Genomic DNA, 23409 nt, shown 5'->3' with positions numbered 1-23409 from the left:
CCTCCCACTTCTAGAGCAAAAGGGGATGCCAGCCAGAGCATTCAGCACCTACCCCCCCGTTCAAAAAATCTTGCCCCCAAAGAACTGCATCACACAGATTTGACCTACAAGCTGGGCTATAACTAGGTAAAGGTAAAGGCTCCCCTTGACATTTAGTTTAGTCGTGTCTCACTCTCGGGCACGGTGCTCATCCCCATTTCCAAGCCATAGAGCCAGCATTTGTCCGTAGACAGTTTCCGTGGTCACATGGCCAGCGTGACTAGACAAGGAACACCGTGGCCAAGGTGGTACCTATTTATCTACTCGCATTTTTGCATGCTTTCGAACTGCTAGGTTGGCGGGAGCTGGGACAAGTGATGGGAGCTCCCTCCGTCACGTGGATTTGATCTTACGATAGCTGGTCTTCCGATGTTGCAGCACAGAGGCTTCTGCAGTTTAACCTGCAGTGCCACCACGTCCCTCTACAACTAGGATGAAGCAAATGGGGCTTTGCCCCACAACCTCAAAATTCAGAGGCAACTGAGATCTAGATATGATTCTACAGGTAAATATGAGGAGAGGGGGACCCACAATGCCTCCCACCCTATGAGCTTCCCTTTTTTCTGAATGTCGGCAGTGGATGGTGCCACATGCAGATACTAAGGACTAACAACGGGTGAAAAAAACAAGGTAACAATAAATGCAATTTTAGTGTGTACAGGCTTAACTGCATTTAATGTGTTTTATGGCCATGTTTGGCTTTTTTTCACTTTTAACACTTCTATGTTCAAATTTGCTTTAATGTGTTATTTTTACAATATATATTATGATAATGGTAAGCCATGTGGAGTACTTCCTAGCGGTGGAAATGTGGAACAGGAATGTAATTAATAACAATAATAATAACAACAACTAGAACTTTTCTCGAAGCCTTTCACAGCCGGGATCCAATGGTTGTAGGTTTTTCAGGCTGTTTGGCCGTGTTCTTGAGGTTTTTCTTCCTAACATTTCACCCATCTCTGTGGTCGGCATCTTCAGAGGACAGGAGTCGGAACTCTGTTCCAGTTTGTGGGATAGTTGAGTATTTATAGCTGCGGGATCAGCTTTTGTCCTTTTCAGGAGACTGGGTGATTATGGTGATCAGCATATTTTTGTTGTGGATGTATTGTTGTGATAAGGGGGAGAGATGATCTGTCACTGTGATTGATGGGTGCTGTTAGCTGGTCTTTTGTGTGCAGTGATCACCAGTCCCTGCACACACCGGTCCATAAAACACGGCCAAACATCCCAAAAACCCTACAACAACCAACTCGAAGTATTATTTCAAGCCCAGTTTGTGAGCTTCAACCTACGGAAGGCTGCCATCCCTAGAAACAGGATGCGCAGGAAGAAGTTTCATCTTTGTCCCACCAAGCGAGACAATTTTTTTCTTCTACACAATTTAAGGCTGAGCAGTATGGTATTTAAGTCTTTGCTGAATCAGATTTAAGTGACAATAATTAACAAGCCCAAAGTAGTTATGAAAACTACTGTGGTGTAGCTGTAGCAGACAGATTGCTGGACAAAACACAGCACATCCAAGTTCAAGTCCATGCTTGACCCCAAAACCCCACTTTTCCCACTGTTTTCGTCCCCACTACATCAAAATGTCCTGAAATTTCCACATCTCCCACCTATAGAGCCGCTTGGCATGGCAAGAACCAAGACAATAATCCTTAGCGCAACCACCACTAACAGTGAGTCCCACCACTTCAACTCAACGCTTAAGCACATAAACAAACTTAGTATTTTTAAGCAAGTAATTATAAGTAATTTTGTCCTCTGTAACTAGTTACATTTTGGGTATGGATAGCTGTACGTAGCAGTTACAATTTATTTTTTAGGTGTAGCAAGAAACACCTATTAGTCCCAAGGAGTATTCTTTCTGGGCATTTCATGGCATTTTTAGAAGAAGAAAAAATCAAGTTTCAAATTTTCTGTAAGTCCGTTGCAAAGGGAGAATTTGTACAGTATTTGACAGTATTTGATTTTGTGTTGTATTTTTATATTTCCAAGCTGCAATATCAGAACTGGCCACTAGAGAGAGCCAGAGACTATTTTCCAGACTGATAACAACAACACAATGTATTAAAAATGTGCAATGCAACCAAGCGCTTGTGCAATCAGAACAGCGATAATTGCCTCTTGGCTGCTGAGGAGCAATGAGTAACGAAACAAGTTCGTTTTAAAATGTAACTTTCCTAACTCTGAATGAACTTGAAGCAGAACCATGCTCTGCAGGTAGCTGAATGTCACATGGAATCCCTGTTTCTTAAAGATGGCCTGTAGCTCACGTTCCTGGAGCACAAAGCGTTTTGCCATCTTTAAAGCCTGTTTTTCCTCATTTGAAACTTTCCCCCAAACCTCGTGCCCTGCAGATGTGTTGGCCAGGAGCCACAGTGGCGAGAAACCACATGCGTTGCAGCTGCACACATCTGGAGGCAGCCACCTGCTTCACTGATGGCTATCAAGGAAGAAGGGCTTCCTAGAACTGCAGCTCGGACCGAGGCAGGATCCTTCCCCCTCCCAAAATTCTCCTCTCATATCCTGGCCCACATGATCCACCCTGAGTTGACAGATGCAGACAAAAGGCTCTTTGATCAATTGATATGTTTATTGCGCACTTAATTTACTAAGACATCCCGTAGCAGAAGTTTTCCAAGATGCTCATAAAAAGACTTATTCAACAAACCAACTAAAACTAACCACGCAATTAAAAGCATGCTTTGCAATGATTGATTCCCTTCGTTTTGGTAGACAAGGGTTCTTTATGCTGGTTTTTTTTTTAACAGTGCCATGCTGCTCCCTGAACATGGGGTCTGATTTTCACTGCTAGTAGATATTCCATCTACATCAGCTGCTAGGATAATCTGTGTTTAAATAAATAATAATACCCAGTTGCAACTGATGCCAATCCTTTTTCAAGGTTTTCTAGGTAGAGAATATGCAGAAGTGGTTTACCAATCATTTTTTCCGTATCCAGACAGCTGTTGTGTTTAAAAGCAGTTGCAAATAAAGTGAAATCATTTAAAATATATATTTAACATATTTCAGGGTGAAGCTGCATTGAAAGTAGAGACAGTGAGTTGGCCCTGACTCATCGAATCATAGAAGGGGGCCTCAAAGGCCATCCAGTCTAACCCTCCTGCTCAAGGCAGGAATCCAAATCAAAGCAGATCTGACAGAGGGCTGTCCAGTTTTCTAGCGCTGGAACACTTACCACCTCCCAAGGTCATCGGTTCCATTGTCGTACTGCTCTAACAGTTAAGATGTTTTCCCTGATATTCAGCCTAAATCTGGCTTCTTGTAACTTGAGCCCATTATTACATATTCTGCACTCAGGGATGATCGAGAGCAGATCCTGCCCTTCTTCTGGATGACTACCTTTCAAGTCTTTGAAAAGTGCTGTTCGATCTCCCCTCAGTCTTCTTTTCACTTTACCTCCTGGGGCCAACAGCGGCTCTTATAATTGCACACATGACGGCTTGCAGGATGTTTTTTTAAGATTACGACTAACGTCGACCCTTAAAGATGCCGATATGGCATCTTGCCGTCCCTCATAAAGGATGCCAGCAGGAGCTCTAAAACAGATGAAAGCTGAAAGAACTATACTACAAAGCACTGAACAGCGGATGGCCAAAGCAATTTCCCCCATAACGTAGAGAGGAACCACGGACCTGATTCTAAAGCAGTGTATCTGGAGGTCTTTCTTACACTTGGTAGATGATGGGTGGTCTCGAACTCATCTTCAAAGCCAGAGACAAATCCTGTGCGATGTATTCCCAAAGGCAAAATACAACCCAACTCACAAGAGGAAGCTGTAACAAGAAAATTCTGTGTGGCCCATGGGCAGCCGTTTAAGCATCTCTGAAGCCCTCTGATGCCCTTCTGGGTTTTCACGGGCCATCAGCCACACAGAACAGCCGGCTTCCTCGCTAGTAGCTGAAGCCCCTAAAAAAAAAACTCAGAAGAGGCAGGATCTACTGACTGGCCAGGCCTGTGAAGATGTTCTGATGCTCTCTATCCCTAAATCATGCCATGTGTTTATGGAGCTTCAGAGAGCAGCCTTAAACTTAGGTGGAGGTAAGTCACACTGAACTCAGGCGGGGCTTCTAAGCAAGATTTGTATAGGGTGGAATTTCAAGGTGCAAACTGCGGGACATTACACACCCACTGGAGCACTAATTTTGTCACATGCTATAGACAGGATTTGCGACACAGCACAAAGTGTGTTACAGCTTGAAAGGAAACATTATTTTTCCAGTTTCCAGTTCTTGCCATTTTTGAGGCAAAAGACTAAGGGCACAAATCAGTTTTACAGATAATCCATCATTAGAAGAGATAATTCCTCAGCTGCGGAAAGTGTCTCGGTACACAAACGTGCTTTTGTGAAGCCTCCTAATTGGTAAATGGGTTGTTTTGAAGTTGGCCTTCAGGGCTTAAGCACAGGCTTCATTTGAAGTCAGCTTTCTCTGACATGAAAGTCTGCCTGAATCACAAATCTCCAACACGACTGTGTTTTCAGCTCTAATCAGGGAGCATACTTATACCACGTGTTTCTCCCTGTGGCCCCTTAAAAGAGAAGACATGCATTATGGGCTTTGTAGACTAAGGGCCTGTCCAGATTGGCTGTTTTGGGTGTGGGTTGAATTGGGCTACAAAGGGTCTACTGAGGTTGCGGGGCACAACATTGTGCCACGTGGTTTGCTCCTTCTGTCTGAACAGCAAACGACCCCTTGTAGCTTTATCAGCCACCAGTTAAGTACCTGTACTTCCCCTGATCGTCTGAGGAGTGTCAGGGGAAGTGAATTTTTTTTTATATTGCTCCTCTCTCCCTCTGTCGGAGTTGTTTTGTTTTCTTCCTTCTCTCCTCCCGCCTTTCCTTCCTTTCTCCTCTGCCCCTCTCTTTCTCCCTCAGAATTTGCAGCCAAGATGGCAGTTGGAAGCTGAGGGTGCTGGAGGCTGCTATTTCCCAGCTAAACTACAAGCATGTAAAAAAGAATGCATGCTCTACCACTGGGCCAGAAAGGCGCTTGACAGCTCTTAAAGGGGAAGAATGGTTTCCAAATAGAAACCCTTGAGGTCTTTTTTCCACAATCCAACTGTGCCACAAGTGATCCATATACCATATCTGTATGCCAGTGTGGACTGGCCTAGATCTAAAGCACCTTTCTTCAGATGCATCATCTGACGAATTAGATCCAAGGCCAGGCATGGGTAGACATCAGCCTTGAGAGGGCCATTTTGTGTTTTAGTAGAACCCCGTCTTTGGCAATCGGCTTCAGACCACTCAGAGATCTCTACCAGAAGGTCCAATCTATTTTCTGTCCTGCTCTGTTGGTCTGTACCCAATTAAAAGTGTCACACTGTTCTTCCAAATTCAACATGCATTTCTGTTTCCCAGAACAGTGAAACCAAATTGCCCGTCACTCAGGAGATAAAATAAAAAGCAGACCACGGAGGCATTCAAAGGATGGCTGCCTTCTGAGGCATGAACCCCTTAGGCAGCAGAATTCAGATTTAGGAAGAGAAACTAGAGACAGATTTGTTTAGATGCCTCTGCTTAGATTTTGCATTTAGCTTCGATAAAAGGAAGAACTCACAAGAGCTAAGATCTTACAGGAGGTCAGAAAAGGGCATTGCTCCAAATTAAAGGCATTTCCACCCTGAATCAGAATTGCATTTTTCCATAAATTCAGCACAATCTACAGGGAAGTTTTCCTGCAAAAAAGAGAGCCACATCTCACTCTGTTGGCATACCCCTGGAGCATCTATTAGCAAACGATTCTCTGCTAGCCCCATTAAAGGTACAACTCTGATTCACTTCAATGCATCTTACACAGAAAAGCTTCACAGTGGCTTCTGCACCCTTCGGATACTTCTGGGTTAAATCTGGTGAATCCATGAGCCTGTGCTCCTAGCCAGACAGAAAGAGCAGAGACAAGAGGACATCATTCTCAAATTTTATAATCAGGCATCAGTTCAGAGATGAAATGTCGAATCTGGAAGTGTTGAAGTTAGCATTTCGGTTTAGGGTTTTTTAGTATGACCAGATAGGCGGGATAGAAATTAAATAAATAAATAAATAAATAAATAAATAAATAAATAAATAAATAAATAAATAAATAAATAAATAAATCAGAATAATTCTCTGTTTAAAACTCTTGGGATCTTATGCTTTTGGGTCTTGTGAGAACAGGCCATGCTTGGGTCCCAAGAGGTCAAATCTCATCACATCTTTATTCATCAAAGCACTTAGGAAATACATGCCTATAATCACGTAACTCATTCTTCCCAATCAAGAATTTGGGATGTACGTACAATGTGATGCTGGAGGAGAGCTTGGCGGATGCCGTGGACTGCTGAAAAGCTGAACAAATGGGTCCTAGATCAAATCAAGCCTGAACTATCTCTGGAGGCAAAAAAATTGGGCACCTCATGAGAAGGCAGGATTTTCCTGGAGAAGACCATCATGCAGGGAAAGGTGGATGGCAACAGGAAAGGAGGAAGACCAAATACAAGATGGACTGACTCCCTCAAGGAAGCCACAGGCTTGAGTTTGCAAGAACTAAGGAAGGCTGTTGAAGGTAAGAGATGCTGGAAATCACTGATTCATGAGGTCACCATGTCAATGGGATGACAGCACATAACAAGAGCAAGCTGGAAACAAAGCAGAAGTTCCGAGGTCCTCTCTTGAAATCTTACAGCCTGCTTTGTTCTACGAAAAACAGACCTTAGAAAATTTACTTTTTTGGGACTACAATTGCAGAACCTCCCAGCTAGTACGTTTCCAGTTATTTTCCTGAGTTCTGATGATAGTTCCCATCAGCCATCCCAACCAGACTAAGGAAGTTCTTCTAAAGTGGCTATAAATTATCCTTCAAATGAGACAGGAAACATAACTAGAAGACCCCACGGAGGCCCGAGATGCCAGCTCTTGCTAGAAGGGGGGAAAAGTCAATTTTTCTCCAAAGCAACCCAACTGCCAGTTCTGCCGCAAGATTTAATACTCCGGCTGTATGGAGTTGCTTGTCAGAGACCGTTTTCCCCCCTTGCTGCTCCTGCCGCTTGGCTATGAGTCAGACTCAGGGAATGTTTTTGCTATGGCCAGAGGCATCCTTCCCTAGATAAGGAAGGCAAGCTATTTTTAAAAAGTGCTCCAGTGTAACGAGGGATAATAGAAAGCTAAGGATGCTCACTGTCCGACACTTCCTCTCATTAAACATAAAATGCAGGGAGGCAGGTGCCCGGCTGGAAAAGTGGACATAACAACAAGGCTGTTTGAGCCTTGTTTGGAAAAATAAGCATCCTTATGCGAGAAGCCACAGCCTAACCATTTCCCTAATTAAACCTTCGCCTTGGGAGGAATACTGCACCCTGATCTAGTACGTTCGTTGTTACCGATGCACCCGCTCACAAATACGATTTTTTGCGATCCTGTTGCTTAAATTAACGCACACATACAAGCACACACAGATACACACAGACAGATAACAGAGGATGCTCAAGGCACAGAATGGATTTAACTTTACCTGGTATTTTCACGAACATTGTCAGGCAGCACCGAAAGCTATTGAGCGCAGCAATTTTTCCCAGACAGAAGAAGGAGGAAAAACAATCAAGGGAAGAAGAGACGGGCTAATGTGGAAAGCCATCTTCTGCGGAAAACAGGGGACCAAGCATCACCCACAGGCTCCTTATCAGCGGATGCGTGGAAAAGCCCGGCCACCCCACGTGCCGACGAGCCCATTTCGCTGAAGGCACATCGAATATAAACAAGACTCAGGAAACCCAGGATGCAGCTTTGAGAAGTCTTCAAGACAGGACTGGGACGGGCAGGCCTTTTATCTCTCCCTCGCAGCCTTTAAACGTTGGGTGACAGGCTGGAGGGAGCAGACAGCAAACAGAAGAAGTGGGTCGAAAGGCAATTAACAACAAGAAGAACAACTTGCAGTGCTCACTCAGATTGTACGGACCCACAGAGAAAACCTTCCTGTGTCTTTCCTTGCACACGCTACAGATTTTAAGCACCAGCCTCAGACCCGCACAGGCTAATGCCGTTCAAGCTTCAGGGACTAAACGCTAGTCTTATTATCTAACACATTAAGATCTTGGTTCTGCTATTCCACGCCAATGATTTTTTGACATCCAGAAGACAAGGGAGAAAAACCGATGTGTTTGTGCACACACGCACACCTAGGCAGTCTAACTGAGGGACTTTGACAGTCATTCCAAATGCGTTCAACCCTTTTTCTACCTTTTACTCGGTCCTGGTTTAAAACATGTTGGGGTCGAAATGCAAAATAATCAAACAGAAAGCCCTTGTGTGTTCTTCTAAACAGCGGGGGGGGGGGGGGTGCAATCCTGCAGGAAGCTGCGACAGTTGACATGTCACTGATCCTTGTGACAGCCGTGATGATGATATATTTGGGGCAACGTTGCTTGCTTTTAGATCTTCTGTCTTCCTCCCCCGCCCCATTAAAATTTTGCAATCCGCTGAATAAGAAATGCATACATTTACAGCAATAGATAATCTCAGAGATGGGAAAGATTCCCACAGCCAGCTGAACGAGGGACCGATTGGGTAATTTTAGTCGTTCAAAGAAAGTAACTTTTCCGGGATATGTTGTAATTTGAAAATGAAGAACGAACGTGGGAAAATGCTATCCCCACGCTTCCGGTTCCAAAATGTCACAAAGATGCTGCATCTCTCTACAAAGCCTATTTTCAAACAGGCAGTTCACTCTTATATAATCAGTTTCCCTCATAAAAGCAATGTCCCAAATCTTTTTAAGAAACACACACACACACACACACACACACACACACACACACACACACACACACACACACAAATTGGATATATATGAGGAAATACTTGGAGAGCAAGGTTTGCTATCATCAGGCAATTTAGCAACCAGTTTCAGATCACATATCTCCCCAAAACATTTGAACAGGTTTGTTGGATAAGTTTATATTGAAGATGACAATGGAATATTAACCTAAATGATTTTACCCTATCCATAGCCATCAAGGGATTTTCTATTGTTAATAAAGTATGATCAATAAATAAACTTTACTTTATCTTTCCAACCTATACCACAAATTACCCCATCTTTCCTATTATAATTTAGGTATAACATCCCAGCTCCACCTTCATAGTCATGACATTACCGGTGACGATCACAAGGGAGGCCCGAAAATCTACAGCCAAGAATTACCGTATTTTTCGCTCCATAAGACGCACCTTTCCATAAGACGCACCAATTTTTAAGGAGAAGAAAACAGGAAAATATAATGTTTTCTTCGCTCCATAAGACTTTCCATCCCTCTGTTTTGTGGGGGAAAAGTGTGTCTTATGGTGCGAAAAATACAGTACATCTTCTCCGTGGTGGTTGCCACGTTGTGGACTCTCTCCCAGTCTTAACCCCAGTTTAATCACAGGCTCAGCAACTTTTTTGACGAACCACTGTTTATGGGTTGATTGCTATGGTTTCACCACTATCTGTTGTCTTGGTTAAAACTTTCTTATAGAGTTGGGCTCGGGAGGGTTTTTTTTTTAATTTGAAGCTTTAATTTAAACGGTTTATTGATTTTATGTCTGTGTTGATGTCCTGGTTGTAAGCCACCCAGAGGAGCAACTTTGTCTCTAGATGAACAGGGTGGAAATTGAAATAAACACACAAACAAATGATAGTACTCGCAAATAATTCTACAATCAGTATAAACAGAACTGGGGAATTTATTTATTTATTTGGCTTTTACACCGCCCATCTAGATGAACTTACTCTGGGTGGTTTACAGTCCAAAAAAGGCAATGAAATTCAAATCATCAATAAAAAGACCAAAACAAGCCAAAAACAGAGGAAAATGCTCACTGGAAGGACAGATCCTGAAGCGGAGGCTCCAATCCTTTGGCCATCTCATGAGAAGAGAAGACTCCCTGGAAAAGACCCTGATGTTGGGAAAATGTGAAGGCAAGAGGAGAAGGGGACGACAGAGGATGAGATGGTTAGACAGTGTCACCAAAGCGACCAACATGAATCTGACACAACTCCAGGAGGCGGTGGAAGACAGGAGGGCCTGGCATGCTCTGGTCCATGGGATCACGAAGAGTTGGACACGACTTGATGACTAAACAACAACAACAACGAGGGAAGGCCTACCTAAAGACCCAGGAACATCCTTGTCTGATGGCCAAGGGTTATCTGTTCTGTTGCTCTGTCCTTTACTAACACTGTGTTATCAGAATATAATTGATTTACTATGTCTTTAACTCTGACCCCAAAACATAAGGTTTCATTATCATTATAATGCTGGCCATTCCACACAATCAAAAGCCTTAAAAACACGGAATGTAATTGTTCCCACCTTCCCCTTTTGCCCATTTGTAACATTTGTTATGGTTAAAACTCTCCTAGTCAAATTTGACCTTGGTTTACTTGTCATAAAACCACTTTGATTTAGTTTTATATATTTAATAATAAGAATATTCATTCTCTTGGCCAGTATGGCTGTAAATATCTTTGCATCTTAGTTTATTAAAGAAATAGGTCTCTTCTGATCCCAGTAAAAAGAGTAAACGTTGCTTGTTGCAGTAAAAAAAAGAGGAAAAAAATGATACTATGTTTACTATTTATTTATTTGTTTGTTTATTTGTTTGTTTGTTTGATTGATTTATATGCCGCCCACACTACCCAGAGGTCTCTGGGCGGCTTACAACAATTAAAATTCAATACAATAAAAGATAAAAGATAAAAGGAACATCATTTTTATCAGCCAAAGTAGCAGGTCAGGAGTAAAGTTATTACTTGCAATGTCTTCCAAGCTTTGGGTATCCTTTCACCTTACCTCTGTCTAGTTCTAGAATTATGGCATCCTCTTGTTTCACAGCAAACACCAAATACAAGAAACGCCTACATTTCCTCAACACCTTCTTCTCAAAGAGCCAGGCGCCTCTTTCTCCACACACAGGGCTTACTACAGCTTAGCATCCCAGACCCCATCTTCCGGATCTACCAAAACTCATCTCATGAAGGACCTTCGTGTCTGGAGGCCACATGACTGTAAGCGACGCCTGAATATCTGCAGTTGAGCAGATGAACTATTTCGGTACAGACTGAAGAAAGTGGTCTTTTGGAGTTCAAAGACCCCCACCCACTTCTCTAAGAGAACAATCTCTCTTTTGTGCAAATCAACCTAAAGCTGAACTCTGAGAAGGCATGGTTTCCTTTGAAATCTGTCGCCTACAAATTTGTTGCCATGCTACTTGGTGCATCAAAGCTATTAGAGGCCAGTATGGTTCCTCTTGCCCAGAGCACTGTTATATAGGGAAGCCATCTGCATTTCAAAGAAGAAGCAGGAAGATGGAAGGAAGACATTCAATGTAGTCTTATTTGCCTCTTTATCCTAGAAAATGTGGGTCGTGGTGTCGCTGCGGGTTAAACCGCAGAAGCCTCTGTGCTGCAGGGTTGGAAGACCAGCCGTCGTAAGATCGAATCCCGTCGCTTGTCCCAGCTCCAGCCAACCTAACAGTTCGAAAGCATGTAAAAATGCAAGTAGATAAATAGTTACCATCTTGATGGGAAGGTAACGGCGTTCTGTGTCTAGTCGCACTGGCCACGTGACCACGGAAACTGTATTCGGACAAAAGCTGGCTCTACGGCTTGGAGACGGGGATGAGCACTGAGCCGTAGAGTCGGACACGAGTGGACTAAATGTCAAGGGGAATCTTTACCTTTACCTATCCTAGAAAATAAGAACACAGCTATTGAGTTCAAACACAGATCTTACATTCAGGGAAATAACTATATGAGAGTTTCTCACGCCACGTCAGAAATGAAAGAAACAGGAGCTCCCTTCCCGAAAGCAGCCCAGAAAGGGGTTGTGACCGACAATTTCCCAAGCTGTTCTGTCAGTTCTCAGGGAGCACGTGTCAATACAAATGAGTTTTTTATCCTCTTGCGTTATTCCTTCAAGCATGCAAATCTTCCAGCACCACATGCATGGACATATCGGACATGTAAATGGCGCTGGGCTGTCTCCCCACTGGCGCATTGCAAAAAGAAAAGCAGGCTAATTCGCCAAAGGAAGATCGGCGCAAGGTCCTCTTGAAATAAAGAAGTTTTGCTTTCTGTCAACGGAACCCTCCTTCTAATTGCATGGTCTAGTTCGGCCCTCGGAAATAGGCTAGTCTCTCAAGTATCACAAGATTCTTTCCCAAATCCATGACCAGAATCTTGTTGAATGCTGGTGGAGTGTTACATTGCAGTCTCTGAGACACGAGCGGAGGTTCCAGGTAGCACCTATTTAAACCAAGAAACCCATATGATCAAGGAGGGGCCTGGGTCCCTGCTTAAATAGCGTTCTCAAACGCAGTAAGACAGGAGCCTGACCCACGTGTGTCAATCCCTTTCTTGTTGCTTTATTGTTAAATGACAGCAACTTGTTTCCACAGGTTTTAGGCAAACTAAATAAAGATGCCCAAATAAGACATGCTTTTGGTTAGCCTAATACCTGTATATGGCCACATGTGGACGTTGGAATTTTGTTCTTCAAAGTAACACACTGCAACTAACGTAGTGTGCTATACAATACAGCACGCTATACGAGTATGACAAACAAACAAATCTAAACGACGTACATTCTTTTCTCACTCTCTTTTTTGGGGGGGGGAAATGAGGTCATAACGGAGTGACGTATTACCAATCAAATCCGATCGCCTCACTTGGGGACTCAGTACCGCATCAAGAACCTGGGATGGCTGAGGCTCCCATCTCCCAGCGAACTTTTGGGTACAGAAAAAAAACTGTCCTTTTGGTGTTGTCTGGGGCCTGGACTAGGTGGTCTTTGGGATCCCACCCAGTTCAACAACAGAGCCCATGAGCCTGCAAGCAGAGCAGAAATGGGGTTGTTGAATGAGCTGGTGGCTGAGTTAAGATGGACCATCAAAAGCCTTAAATAGATCTGCTCTGTTTAGACACCAGGTCGGTGGGGCTCGTCAGCCCTGGAAAGCAGCCCATCTAGGAGAAGGAACACTCTAATTCCAAACCTCCACTGCCTTGTGGCTACATCCACTGATGGAAAAGCCGGAGTCCCAGAGGCAGTTCGTGTTGTTCTGTCAACTCCTGCAACGTTGCTGGAACCAGTTGTATTGGCTCTTGCCTTTCCATTGGACTATGTCAGCGACGAGAAGAGGGGGGATTTGCTGGTTGGGCAACAGCTTATCCTCCATATTATTTTACCCAGGCTTCGTGCTCTGGAGAGGACTCTCCAGCTTTGCATACAGCGTCGAAGTCCTCCATACAGAGCACGTTACCATAGTCTCTCGAGACTGAAGGATGCCTATGATGAGACACATCTGGCCAATGCTCAACAGCAAAACCTCTGGTGTACATTCATTGCCGGTCAGACTTTAGGGTCTAAGTTCAGTCATTCCTACATGTGACAAATTCTATGCAGATTATTATTATTAATATTTATTATTTTCTTTGTTTTGAGCTAAAGCGGCTCTGCAAGGTAAGTCCTGATTTTAAAATAAAAACATTTATTTTAAACAGCAGAAGCAGATTTCCAATGAGCTTCTTTGGAAAATCTGCAGAACAGAGAGTATTTCTTCAAACTGATAAGATCCCGAAGGCCCTTTCTACATAATGTCTTTTCTTAGCATAGTTGCCTGAGGTGCCACAGAATCAGATGAAAATTAAAAGGCCGTAACATTTCAATTGCTCTGGCTGATAGATTCCCTGGAACTATAGTTTTGTTTTTAAAATTGCTAAACTGTAGGTCCCATATAGGATGTTATTACAAGAGAAAATTCCTGTCAGAGCAGGAATTCTTCCAAAATTTTGCATATTACCGTGTTTCCCTCAAAATAAGACAGGGTCTTATATTAATTTTTGCTCCAAAAATGCATTAGGGCTTATTTTCAGGAGATGTTTTATTTATTATTTTCATGTACAAAAATTTATATTCAAATACAGTCATGTCATCTTCTTCTCGTTGCTGCACAAGGGTGGAGGTTTCACTTAACTGGGGCTTATTTTTGGGTTAGGGCTTATATTATGAGCATCCTGAAAATCATACTAGGGCTTATTTTCAGGTTAGGTCTTAATTTTGGGGAAACAGTGTATCACATGATTTTTTCCCTTTTTTCCTGCTGCCTTCAACTTTACCTGACATTATTGGGTTTTTTCCCCCATTGAATCTTCTCATGGTGTGCATTACTACAGCCTTAAGCTTTGTCACTTTTTTTTACTTCTAACAAGAATTCAAGTTTGTCATTTGGGGAGGGGCTGACATTCCTTCCTGGAATTCTAAGACCATCCCCATAGGATTCCACAAGATGGAGCCATCGCTGTTAACCTGGTGTCAGAGTGTTACAACTCTGTCGTGTAGACGAATTCTCAATTGTTCCCCTAGTGGCCCGACCACAAATCAATTCGTTGGTTCGTCGGGTCATTTTTGTTTTTTAGACAGTCCTTGGGGCTATCTCCCCCCCAAAAAGCCCCGGCCCCTAGAGGCTGCCGGAAGCCCCTTCCAACTGCTCCTTACCTACCCAGCTGCCTCCTTCTGCTCTATGGCAGCTTCCGCAGAAACAGAATTGCTGGAACCAGGGTTTCAGTTCTGGCAGCCTAGCTTTTGCAAGGAGCAGCCTTTGGGCAAGCCTGACTGAGGTGAGTCTCCCCCCCCCATCTTTGCACAGACAGCAGGGGTGGGGGATTGCTTCCATCAGGCTTCCCTCCTCCTCCTACGCTCGGGGGAGCATAGAAAGACAAAGGAAGTGGGACCCAAATACAGTGGACCCTCTACTTACGGAATTAATCCGTATTGGAACGGTGGCTGCAAGTCGAAATGTCTGTAGGTCGAATCTCCATTGACCTACAATGCATTGAAAACCGATTAATCCCATAACCAGCGGTTTTTATTATATTTTTGTTCCATTTTGGTTTTTTTCTGGTCTGTAAGTCGATTCTCCGGCTGCAAGACGAATCTAAATTTTGCGGCCAGAGAAGTCTGTAACTCGAAAAGTCTGTAAGTCGAGCCGTCTGTAAGTCGAAGGTCCACTGTATTCTCTTGGTCAGGCTTCCCCTGTCAATGCCGCAGATGCATAGAAAGACAGGGGAAACCTAAGCAAAGCGAACTTTGTAAACAGTGGGGGGGGGATTCCCTTTGGGCAGGTTTTAGCAAGTTGCCTGAAGGGAAGACCCCTCACTGCTTATGCCTCCGAGGAACAGCTGATTCACAGGGGCATAAGCAGATGGGGTAGACGAAGGGACGAATAAAAAATGGGTTATATTTGTTGCTTCATATTTGTCGGGGGAGTCTCTGGACCTCAAAAATACGAAGCAACGAATATCTGACGAATCAGCAATATTTGCTGAATATCGCGTTTCGTTGTTATATTCGCCCCCCATGTCTAATCTCAACTCCATACAAACAAAAGATGAAACAGGAATGGAGATGCAGCATGAAGGAACATAGTGAAACCCAGACTGCAGGGTAGGGCTTGCACTAACAGAGCGGCGTATAAATCAAATAAGTAAGTAAGTAAGTAAGTAAGTAAGTAAGTAAGTAAGTAAGTAAGTAAGTAAGTAAGTAAATAAATAAATAAATAAATAAATAAATAAATAAATAAATAAATAAATAAATAAATAAATGACTTTTTAACATCGCTACTAAACACGGAGAAACACAGCAAATGGACGAAGCTTCGCCCTCAGAAAGCAAAGCCACAAAGGCACGGTGGATTTCTTCCAGACACAACCAACGAAACAAAATGGATTGGTTTCTGAAGATAAATTTATGTGGCGGGAAGGGTTCTCCGAGCATACAGCGCTGACCTCCCTCATTATGAAACAAACTGACGCAAGTTAACGGTGAAAAACGAGAGACAGAGCGCTTCGCTGAGCCGGAAAGAAAGGGAAAGAGAAAGAGCTGGTTGGCAATTAGAGTTGAAACCACTCAACCCATCGAAGACACACAATCTACATACAATATCTACGTTACAAGCTTTGTCGGTACCCTGGAGTGCCAGAAAGACGAACAAGGGGGAGTGGGTCCTAGATCAAATCAAGCCTGAACGCTCTCTGGAGGCCAAAATGTTGAAATGGAGGCTGTTCTACTTTGGACACCTCATGAGGAGGCAAGATTTTCCTGAAAAAGACAATCCTGCTGGGAAAAGTGGAAGGCAGCAGGAAAAGAGGAAGACCCAATACGAGATGGACACATTCCCTAAAGGAAGCCACAGGGCTTGAGTTTACAACAGCTTGAGCAGGGCAGCTGAGGGGAGGACATGTTGGAGATGTCAGAAGAAGCAACTTGACGGCACTTGTTGTGCATTTTCCGGGCTCCTTGGCCGTGTTCTGAAGGTTGTTCTTCCTAATGTTTTGCCAGTCTCTGTGGCCATGGGCATCTTCAGAGGACTGGAGTAGGAACTCTGTCTGTACTCTGGTGTACAGACATCATATTCTATGATTCTTTACCCATGGATGGGAACCACTGTCTCAAACCACAAGTTGAAGTGGGTCTAAATGGCTGAAGACCACCTTCTGCTCCAACCTACGCTTCAGTTCAGTTTCGTTTTAAAATCCAGACTTCCAGAAATTAAAAGCCAATATGAGCACTTTTGGGAAGGGGTAGGGAGAGAAAGATTTCCCAGTTGTTTCACACATGTTATCCACAATTTCCATCATAACACAAACCCACCTTTTTTTAAAAAAAAAGAGACAGGTTGTTGGCTGCTCCTGCAGGGGAACTTCTCAGAACCAGTACGGCTACATACTAGTAGGGCTTTGTATGGTTTCAGGTGAAGAACATTCATTCACCCATATCATTTTAAACAGGATTGGCAACGCTGGTAGGCAAACAAACGATTTCGTAGCCTGAAATAGCGGTGGGTTCCTAAAGGAGATTAAAACCCTGAATAGAATTACAGTACTTCTGTGCAAAATGCAAGGGGATGTGCCAGTTGCCACGTTCCGGGAACAGAAAACGAACACCATCCTCTTTAGCAGAAAGATTTGTTTTTTTAGAAAATACATTCTTAATGCCTTTCTATGGAGGGTTCTAGTTTCATCAGGTTGTTGATTAGGGTACAATACGGGGCTTTAAACAGTGGAGTCTGGGGACAGGACACCAAAGATCAGGGTTTAAAGATGGGCAGGAATTGGCGGTTCGTGCCAGTTTATCCTTTGGGTGAACAAGTGTTTAGTGCTTTTCCGCCCTGCCTCCTCTGGCAGATGCCTACTCAGAAGTACAATACAGTGGTGCCCCGCATAACGGGCGCCCCGTTTAACGACGAATCCGCATAGCGATTAAGTTTTTGCGATTGCAAAATCGATCACATTGCAATGTTTTAAATGGTAAAACATCACTTTGCGATGATCGGTAAGCTGTTTCGCTTACCAATTTTCGCATAGTGATGTTTTTAGAACAGCTGATCGGCGGTTCCAAAATGGCCACCGGGTAAAGAAAATGGCCACCCGCTGTGTTTTTGCGCCGATTCCTCACTTACTGGGCAGTGGAAATGGTGGCCGTATGGAGGATTTTCGCATAACAGTGAGTTTTTTTCCCATAGGAACGCATTAAATGTGTTTTAATGCATTCTTATGGGCTTTTTTTGTTCCGTATAGCGACGAATCCACATAGCGACGATTTTTCCAGAACGGATTATTGTTGCTATGCGGGGCACCACTGTATGGGGATTTAAACAATGTCTGAGAACAGGACACCGAAAATCAGGGTTTAGAGATGGGCAGGAATTGTCAGTTTGGCGGTTTGTGCCAGTTCATCCTTTGGACGAATGAGTGTTTTTTTTGCTTCCCAGCCCTGCCTCCCCTGGCAGATGCCCACTCAAGAGCAGCACGCCAACTTCCCTGCCCACCTCCATCTGGCTGCTGCCTCTGAGTGGTCGCCTGCCAGAGGAGGCGGTGCAGAGAAGCGCCAAACACCTGTTTTTCAAAAAGATGAACCGGCACAAACCAACAAACTCTGCAGTTCGTGTCCATCTCTATCAGAGATCATGATCTTCCTGTCTCCGGAGACAGGATAATGGTTTTCTGCTTGTATCATTTGCATCATACTCGTCTTCGCCAAGTTATCTGAGCAGCTAATGCAACGCAGCTTGACACAAATGAACAGCATTAATTATGATATTTCTCACTAACAGGCTGTCACTGTCTGAAATTCACGCAGCAACCCTCCAGCCCTCGTGTCACTTTTATTTACTGCCTGAGACCGCTGGAGTGTGCAGTGCAAAATTGCAACGTATTAAAGGTTCTAACACATTAAAGCTCCCAATGTGTTCCCTAAAATTGTCATTAAGAGCTGAATTCCTCCTAGTTTGCATGGTGCTTTCTTCAGAAAGAAGTAAGGGCCCTAACTCGGCAGTGTTTGTTTCCGTCCTGGTGTCACAGAAACAATTTTCTCTCCAGTGGGAACAATGAAATAGCACAAGCCAGCAGAGCACATGGCACAGGGTGCCCTTCCTTAGGATCAGCAAAGAAACAACAACTCTGCTTTGACCAGATGCGTGCTGTACATCCTGGACTGGTTTCAGCATTCAAGTGAAAAAGTAAAAATAAGACAGCAGCCAAGAAATCAGAAAAAGAGTGAGACTCGGAAGGGCTGCAATGAACGAACTTGAAAAGATCATCAAGTGTAAGGAGGTGTAACTGAGACCAAGATCATCCACACACTTGTATTCCTGATTGCCATGAAAGGATAGTTAATGGGAAAAAATTAACAATCAAGCAAAGCTGCTGCCCTTCAGAGGCTTCCAGTGACAATTCCCACTCTATGAACTGCAGTCTGGGATACAGTGGTGCCTCGCTTAATGACGATAATCCGTTCCAGGAAAATCGCCGTTAAGCGAAAACATCGTAAAGCGAAAAAAACCTTATTGAAACACATTGGAACCCATTCAGTGCATTCCAATGGGGTAAAAACTCACCGTCCAGCGAAGATCCTCTGTACGGCGGCCATTTTCGCTGCCTGTATAGCGAGGAATCCATCCCTAAACACAGCGGGGAGCCATTTTAATTACCCGGTGGCCATTTTGAAACCGCCGATCAGCTGTTAGAAAAACGTTTTGCGAGGAATCGGCTCCCGAAGCAGGGAACCGATCATTGCAAAGTGAAATTCCCCCATTTAGACCATCGTTTTGCAATTGCAATTGCAAAAAGATCATCATTAAACAGATGTGTCGTAATGCGGGACAATAGCAAAACGAGGCACCTCTGTATTTGGAAAGCACCAGGTTGAGGATGACAGGCCTTTCAGGAATTGGGGGTTTAGAAAAATTCTGTTACGCCCAAACAATGGGAAAGGCGAATAGAGAGTTAATTTCTCTTTGGGTAGCTGGATGGAAAGGTCAGGCTGGCAAGCCACTCAGTTCTCCAGCGTCGCTTCCAGGGAACAGCCAACCGGTGTGGTCTTGACCCCGCTGCCCAGATTTGCCACCCATTCCAGATTTCCACCAGAAGGAAGAACAGGTTGACTACCTCTGTCTCCTTTATACTCTCACATACCACCATGATTTCTGCCCGTGGAATCCTGGCCAAAAAAATAAATAAATGTTGGAGAGCTCCGTGGTTTAGGCCTCTGGCTACGGCGCCAGCGGTTGGGAGTTTGATTCCCCCACGGGTCCTCCTTGAGAAGGGATTGGGCTCCATGATCCATAAAGTCCCTTCCGGCTCTCCAGTTCTAAGATGATTATTATCATCTGTAATGGATCTGCAGTTATGGGTCAATTACTGAATGACATGGCAATGTATTATATGTGCTGCATTGGTCTTAAAATGCTATGATCTTCATCAAGTGACCGCCAATGAATATTAGCAGTGGCTCTGCAGAGGTTCTGGCAGGATCCTCACCCTCTACCTGCCCAGGCTAGAGATTAAGCACAAGACTTTCTGCAGAAATGTATGTGCTGCTCCACTCAGTTAAGGCTGAGTGTCCTGATTTGTCCTCATTTCAGTTTAATCCCTGTGTTGTTTACTCCGAGGATTACTCAGATACAGTATTGGCGCTGCTCCTAATGCTGCGGAGAGAGAATGCAGCGCCATCCATTTTGGCCACCCGTCCCTTATCACCAGGAGCCCATGTTGTTTCATTCCATCTTCTGTTTAGCCCAAAGTCGGTCGCCTGCTGTGAGCAGTTCTACCAACCAGTTGGTTATTGGGTGTCAACGTTCTTTAATCACAGGGGAGAGCAAGCACCCAACATTATCTTCTGAAACAACAGAAGAAACTATTATTTAAGGATGGTAAATATAAGGAAAACAGTGGTTTTAGCAGGAAGGACGAAGCTCTTCACTTACCCAGGAGGCACAGTGGGGAATCGAACTCCCAACCCAGATAAACTAAACTACTGAGCTATCCAACCAGCATTCTAGAGCCTGGTAGACCCTGATTTATCGACTGGATCTTGTGTTTTGAGGGCAAATGCCTTGGAGCGGAAGCCCGTTCAGCCCCAAAGGATCCGTGATGGTGAACTCGGATACATCAAACCCTCCTGGTCTTGAGCGATCTGTAAGCACGTTTTGTCAAATCTGTAAGCGCCTCTTCAGAGGAGAGCTTTGGGTTGGGGGGGGTTCTCATGTCCCTGGCTTCCCCACCACAAATCTAGTCCTACACGTAAGCAAGCAAAGGCCTGCCTAAGTCTAGAATGATCGCAATATCCAGTTAGAGGCGGTTCCAAGAGGAAAACAATTAAACAGAATTTGTAGATGAGAGTTTTCACAACATTGCTGTACCCAGAGCCCCGCTCCGCTGTGGTCACTGGGAGGTCTACTCTAGAAAGCATTCATCTGAAATGCAAGACTCTGACATCCCGCCCAGCTTTGACTCTGAATCAACAAGCTGGCTTTCCTCTTTCAGAGTTGCTCTGTTGCTTTAATCTCGCTGTGATTCTCACACACACACACAGAGAGAGACACACAGAAACACACACAAAGAGAGAGAGAGAGAGAGAGAGAGAGAGAGAGAGAGAGAGAGAGAGAGAGAGAGAGAGGAGTAAATACTGGAACTTGTTAGACTTGCCCTAAGCCTCTGGAAGAAAGCCAAGAAGATGATCTGCTGAGTCTCAACAATCCTACAACGTAAACAACATTATAGCTTAACAGCCATTCTTTCATTTTAAGCACTTCGGCATAACAACCATTCCTTCAATACTTTATAAAAAATAAATAAATAACTTTATGGATCTCGCCATCACGAACATTCCCACATTATGTCTAAGAGTGACAGCTTTGGCTGCTGGTTGAACAAATTAATATTTTTTAGATATTATGAACAGCCAGCTACTCAAGCATTTGCAGTTGGCTAAATATTTTTTTCATCACACAACCCCAAAACGTGACAGGAGACGAACAAAGGAAGGGTTGTATCTGATGCCACCAGAGTGATTTTTAACAGGAACGATCTCCCTCGAAGTGACTCCTCGGTCCTTCCGGGAACCATTTAAGACCAGCTTCAGAAAAAGAGGAGCCCAGCCACCGGACTGTAAACGTGCAGCTTGGTTATGGGTCGGGGTCAGGCTGGAGCGCCTGCCCTCGGGAAACAGCCCCCACTAGACTGTACCCCACATGATCCAACACGTGACCTCTTTCCCCATAAGATTTGTAGTCCAAGAACATCCGGGGACCCAAGGTTGGGAACCACCAGTATCCACAGTGCTAACGGTTGAACATCATGCAATACTCACTCTCCAAATAAACAAACAAGAGAGGCAGAAAGAGGTCTCTGAACACATACCTACACCGCTGGTCCGGTCCAAACTAGGCAGAATGAGGCAGCTGCCTCAAGCAAGTCCACGGGGCAAGCATTGGGGGAAAAACGCTATGTAGACAAGTAACTTTGTAAAATCGGCTGTCCACCACCACAAACAGGAAGAGTTGTTTCTAAGAGCTCCTGTCCCAGGTGCGAGTCCAACTTCTCTGGCCCAAGTCATGGTGCATCAAGATTTTAGGAATGGAGGTGCCACAGGTGGCTGCGACTCAGGCGGTAAAATGTCTTGGGCAGGCCCTAATTTGCAGACCTAGCTCAGGGTAGAAGGAGGGAACCTTTTACATTTGAGATGCATTGATTTAAATAGTTAATACACCTACTAATCAATGAATTGGACATTGATGGACTTAGATATCAACTCGATAGCTCCATGAAACTGATGTGTTCTGTTTAAAGCCATCCTACTATCGTTCAAGCAGACACCAGTGGTTCTTTTAGACCTTTCAGTCATTCATTAATTCATTAATTGTTCCACTTCCATCCATTTTTCAATAAGCCCAAGGCAACACAGAGGGCTTTCCTCCTTCTCTCCTATCTTCACACCAACCACGTCAGGTATGTCATTTCTCTGACATTATTTGCTGCCCACAGTTCATAACAAAATTATAATGAAGGAATTTTAGAAGGAGGATGCCTGTTCTATTCTATCCACCACTGTTTGAATCCAAAACATTTAACCAAGGGATTGGGAGTCATTGTGAATGCATTTCAGGAAGGTAACACAGAGACATAGGTCAGAACCCTATTGATGACTTCTATGTGTATATAAGTTTAGGTAAATGGCACTTCTGAATTGCTACTAATTAACAAGAGGTCAGGCATGTTTCTGGAATGCAGCTGGTGACTCATGAATTAGTGGCAATTTGCCACCACGACTTTGTGCTATTTGACTTCCACACGTGCAAACCGCCAATAGGATTCCGGCCCGAGCAAATTATTACAAAATATGCTTTTACTCTGAAAACCGCTTGTTTAAGGTCGTTGTTGTTTAGTCGTTTAGTCATGTCCGACTCTTCGTGACCCCATGGACCAGAGCACGCCACGCCCTCCTATCTTCCACTGCCTCCCGGAGCTGTGTCAAATTCATGTTGGTTGCTTCGCAGACACTGTCCAGCCATCTCATCCTCTGTCGTCCCTTTCTCCTCTTGCCTTCACACTTTCCCAACATCAGGGCCTTTTCCAGGGAGTCTTCTCTTCTCATGAGATGGCCAAAGGATTGGAGCCTCAGCTTCAGGATCTGTCCTTCCAGTGAGCACTCAGGGTTGATTTCCTTTAGAACTGATAGGTTTGTTCTCCTTGCAGTCCAGGGGACTCTCAAGAGTCTCCTCCAGCACCACAATTCAAAGGCATCCATTCTTCAGCGGTCTGCTTTCTTTATGGTCCAGCTCTCACTTCCATACAACACGACAAGAAAAACCATAGCTTTGACTATGCGGACATTTGTCGGCAAGGTGAGGTCTCTGCTTTCTAAGATGCTGTCAAGATTTGTTATCGCTTTCCTCTCAATCATCGCTTTCCTCCCAATTATAACTTTCCTCCCAATCATCGCTTTCCTCCCAATTGTTTAAGGTACTAGAGTACTTTTAAAAAGCTCAGTTTGAAG

General features: G+C 44.1%; 1 protein-coding gene across 9 annotated transcripts in view; it reads right to left on the bottom strand.

Moving 5' to 3' along the window:
• Positions 1–23409, bottom strand: part of SLC4A11 (solute carrier family 4 member 11) — a 195605-nt gene that overhangs the window by 161007 nt on the left and 11189 nt on the right. Inside the window, exon 1 of one of the 9 annotated variants that reach the window (XM_078394445.1) lies at positions 7551–8512. The exons of 5 other annotated variants lie outside the window; for them this stretch is intronic. In XM_078394445.1, coding sequence (XP_078250571.1) covers positions 7551–7569 — 19 coding nt within the window. In that variant the 5' untranslated portion in view covers positions 7570–8512. Of the gene's footprint in view, positions 1–7550; positions 8513–23409 lie in introns of those variants that run through there. 3 more of the 9 variants (XM_073002134.2, XM_078394444.1, XM_078394443.1) reach the window with 3 other exon arrangements.

The sequence above is a fragment of the Pogona vitticeps genome, chromosome 5 (genome assembly GCF_051106095.1).
Source record: "Pogona vitticeps strain Pit_001003342236 chromosome 5, PviZW2.1, whole genome shotgun sequence".
In the NCBI taxonomy this organism is placed as follows: Eukaryota; Metazoa; Chordata; class Lepidosauria; order Squamata; family Agamidae; genus Pogona; species Pogona vitticeps.
Note: the sequence above shows the minus strand (reverse complement) of the source record. Positions and strands in the feature narration are given on the sequence as shown.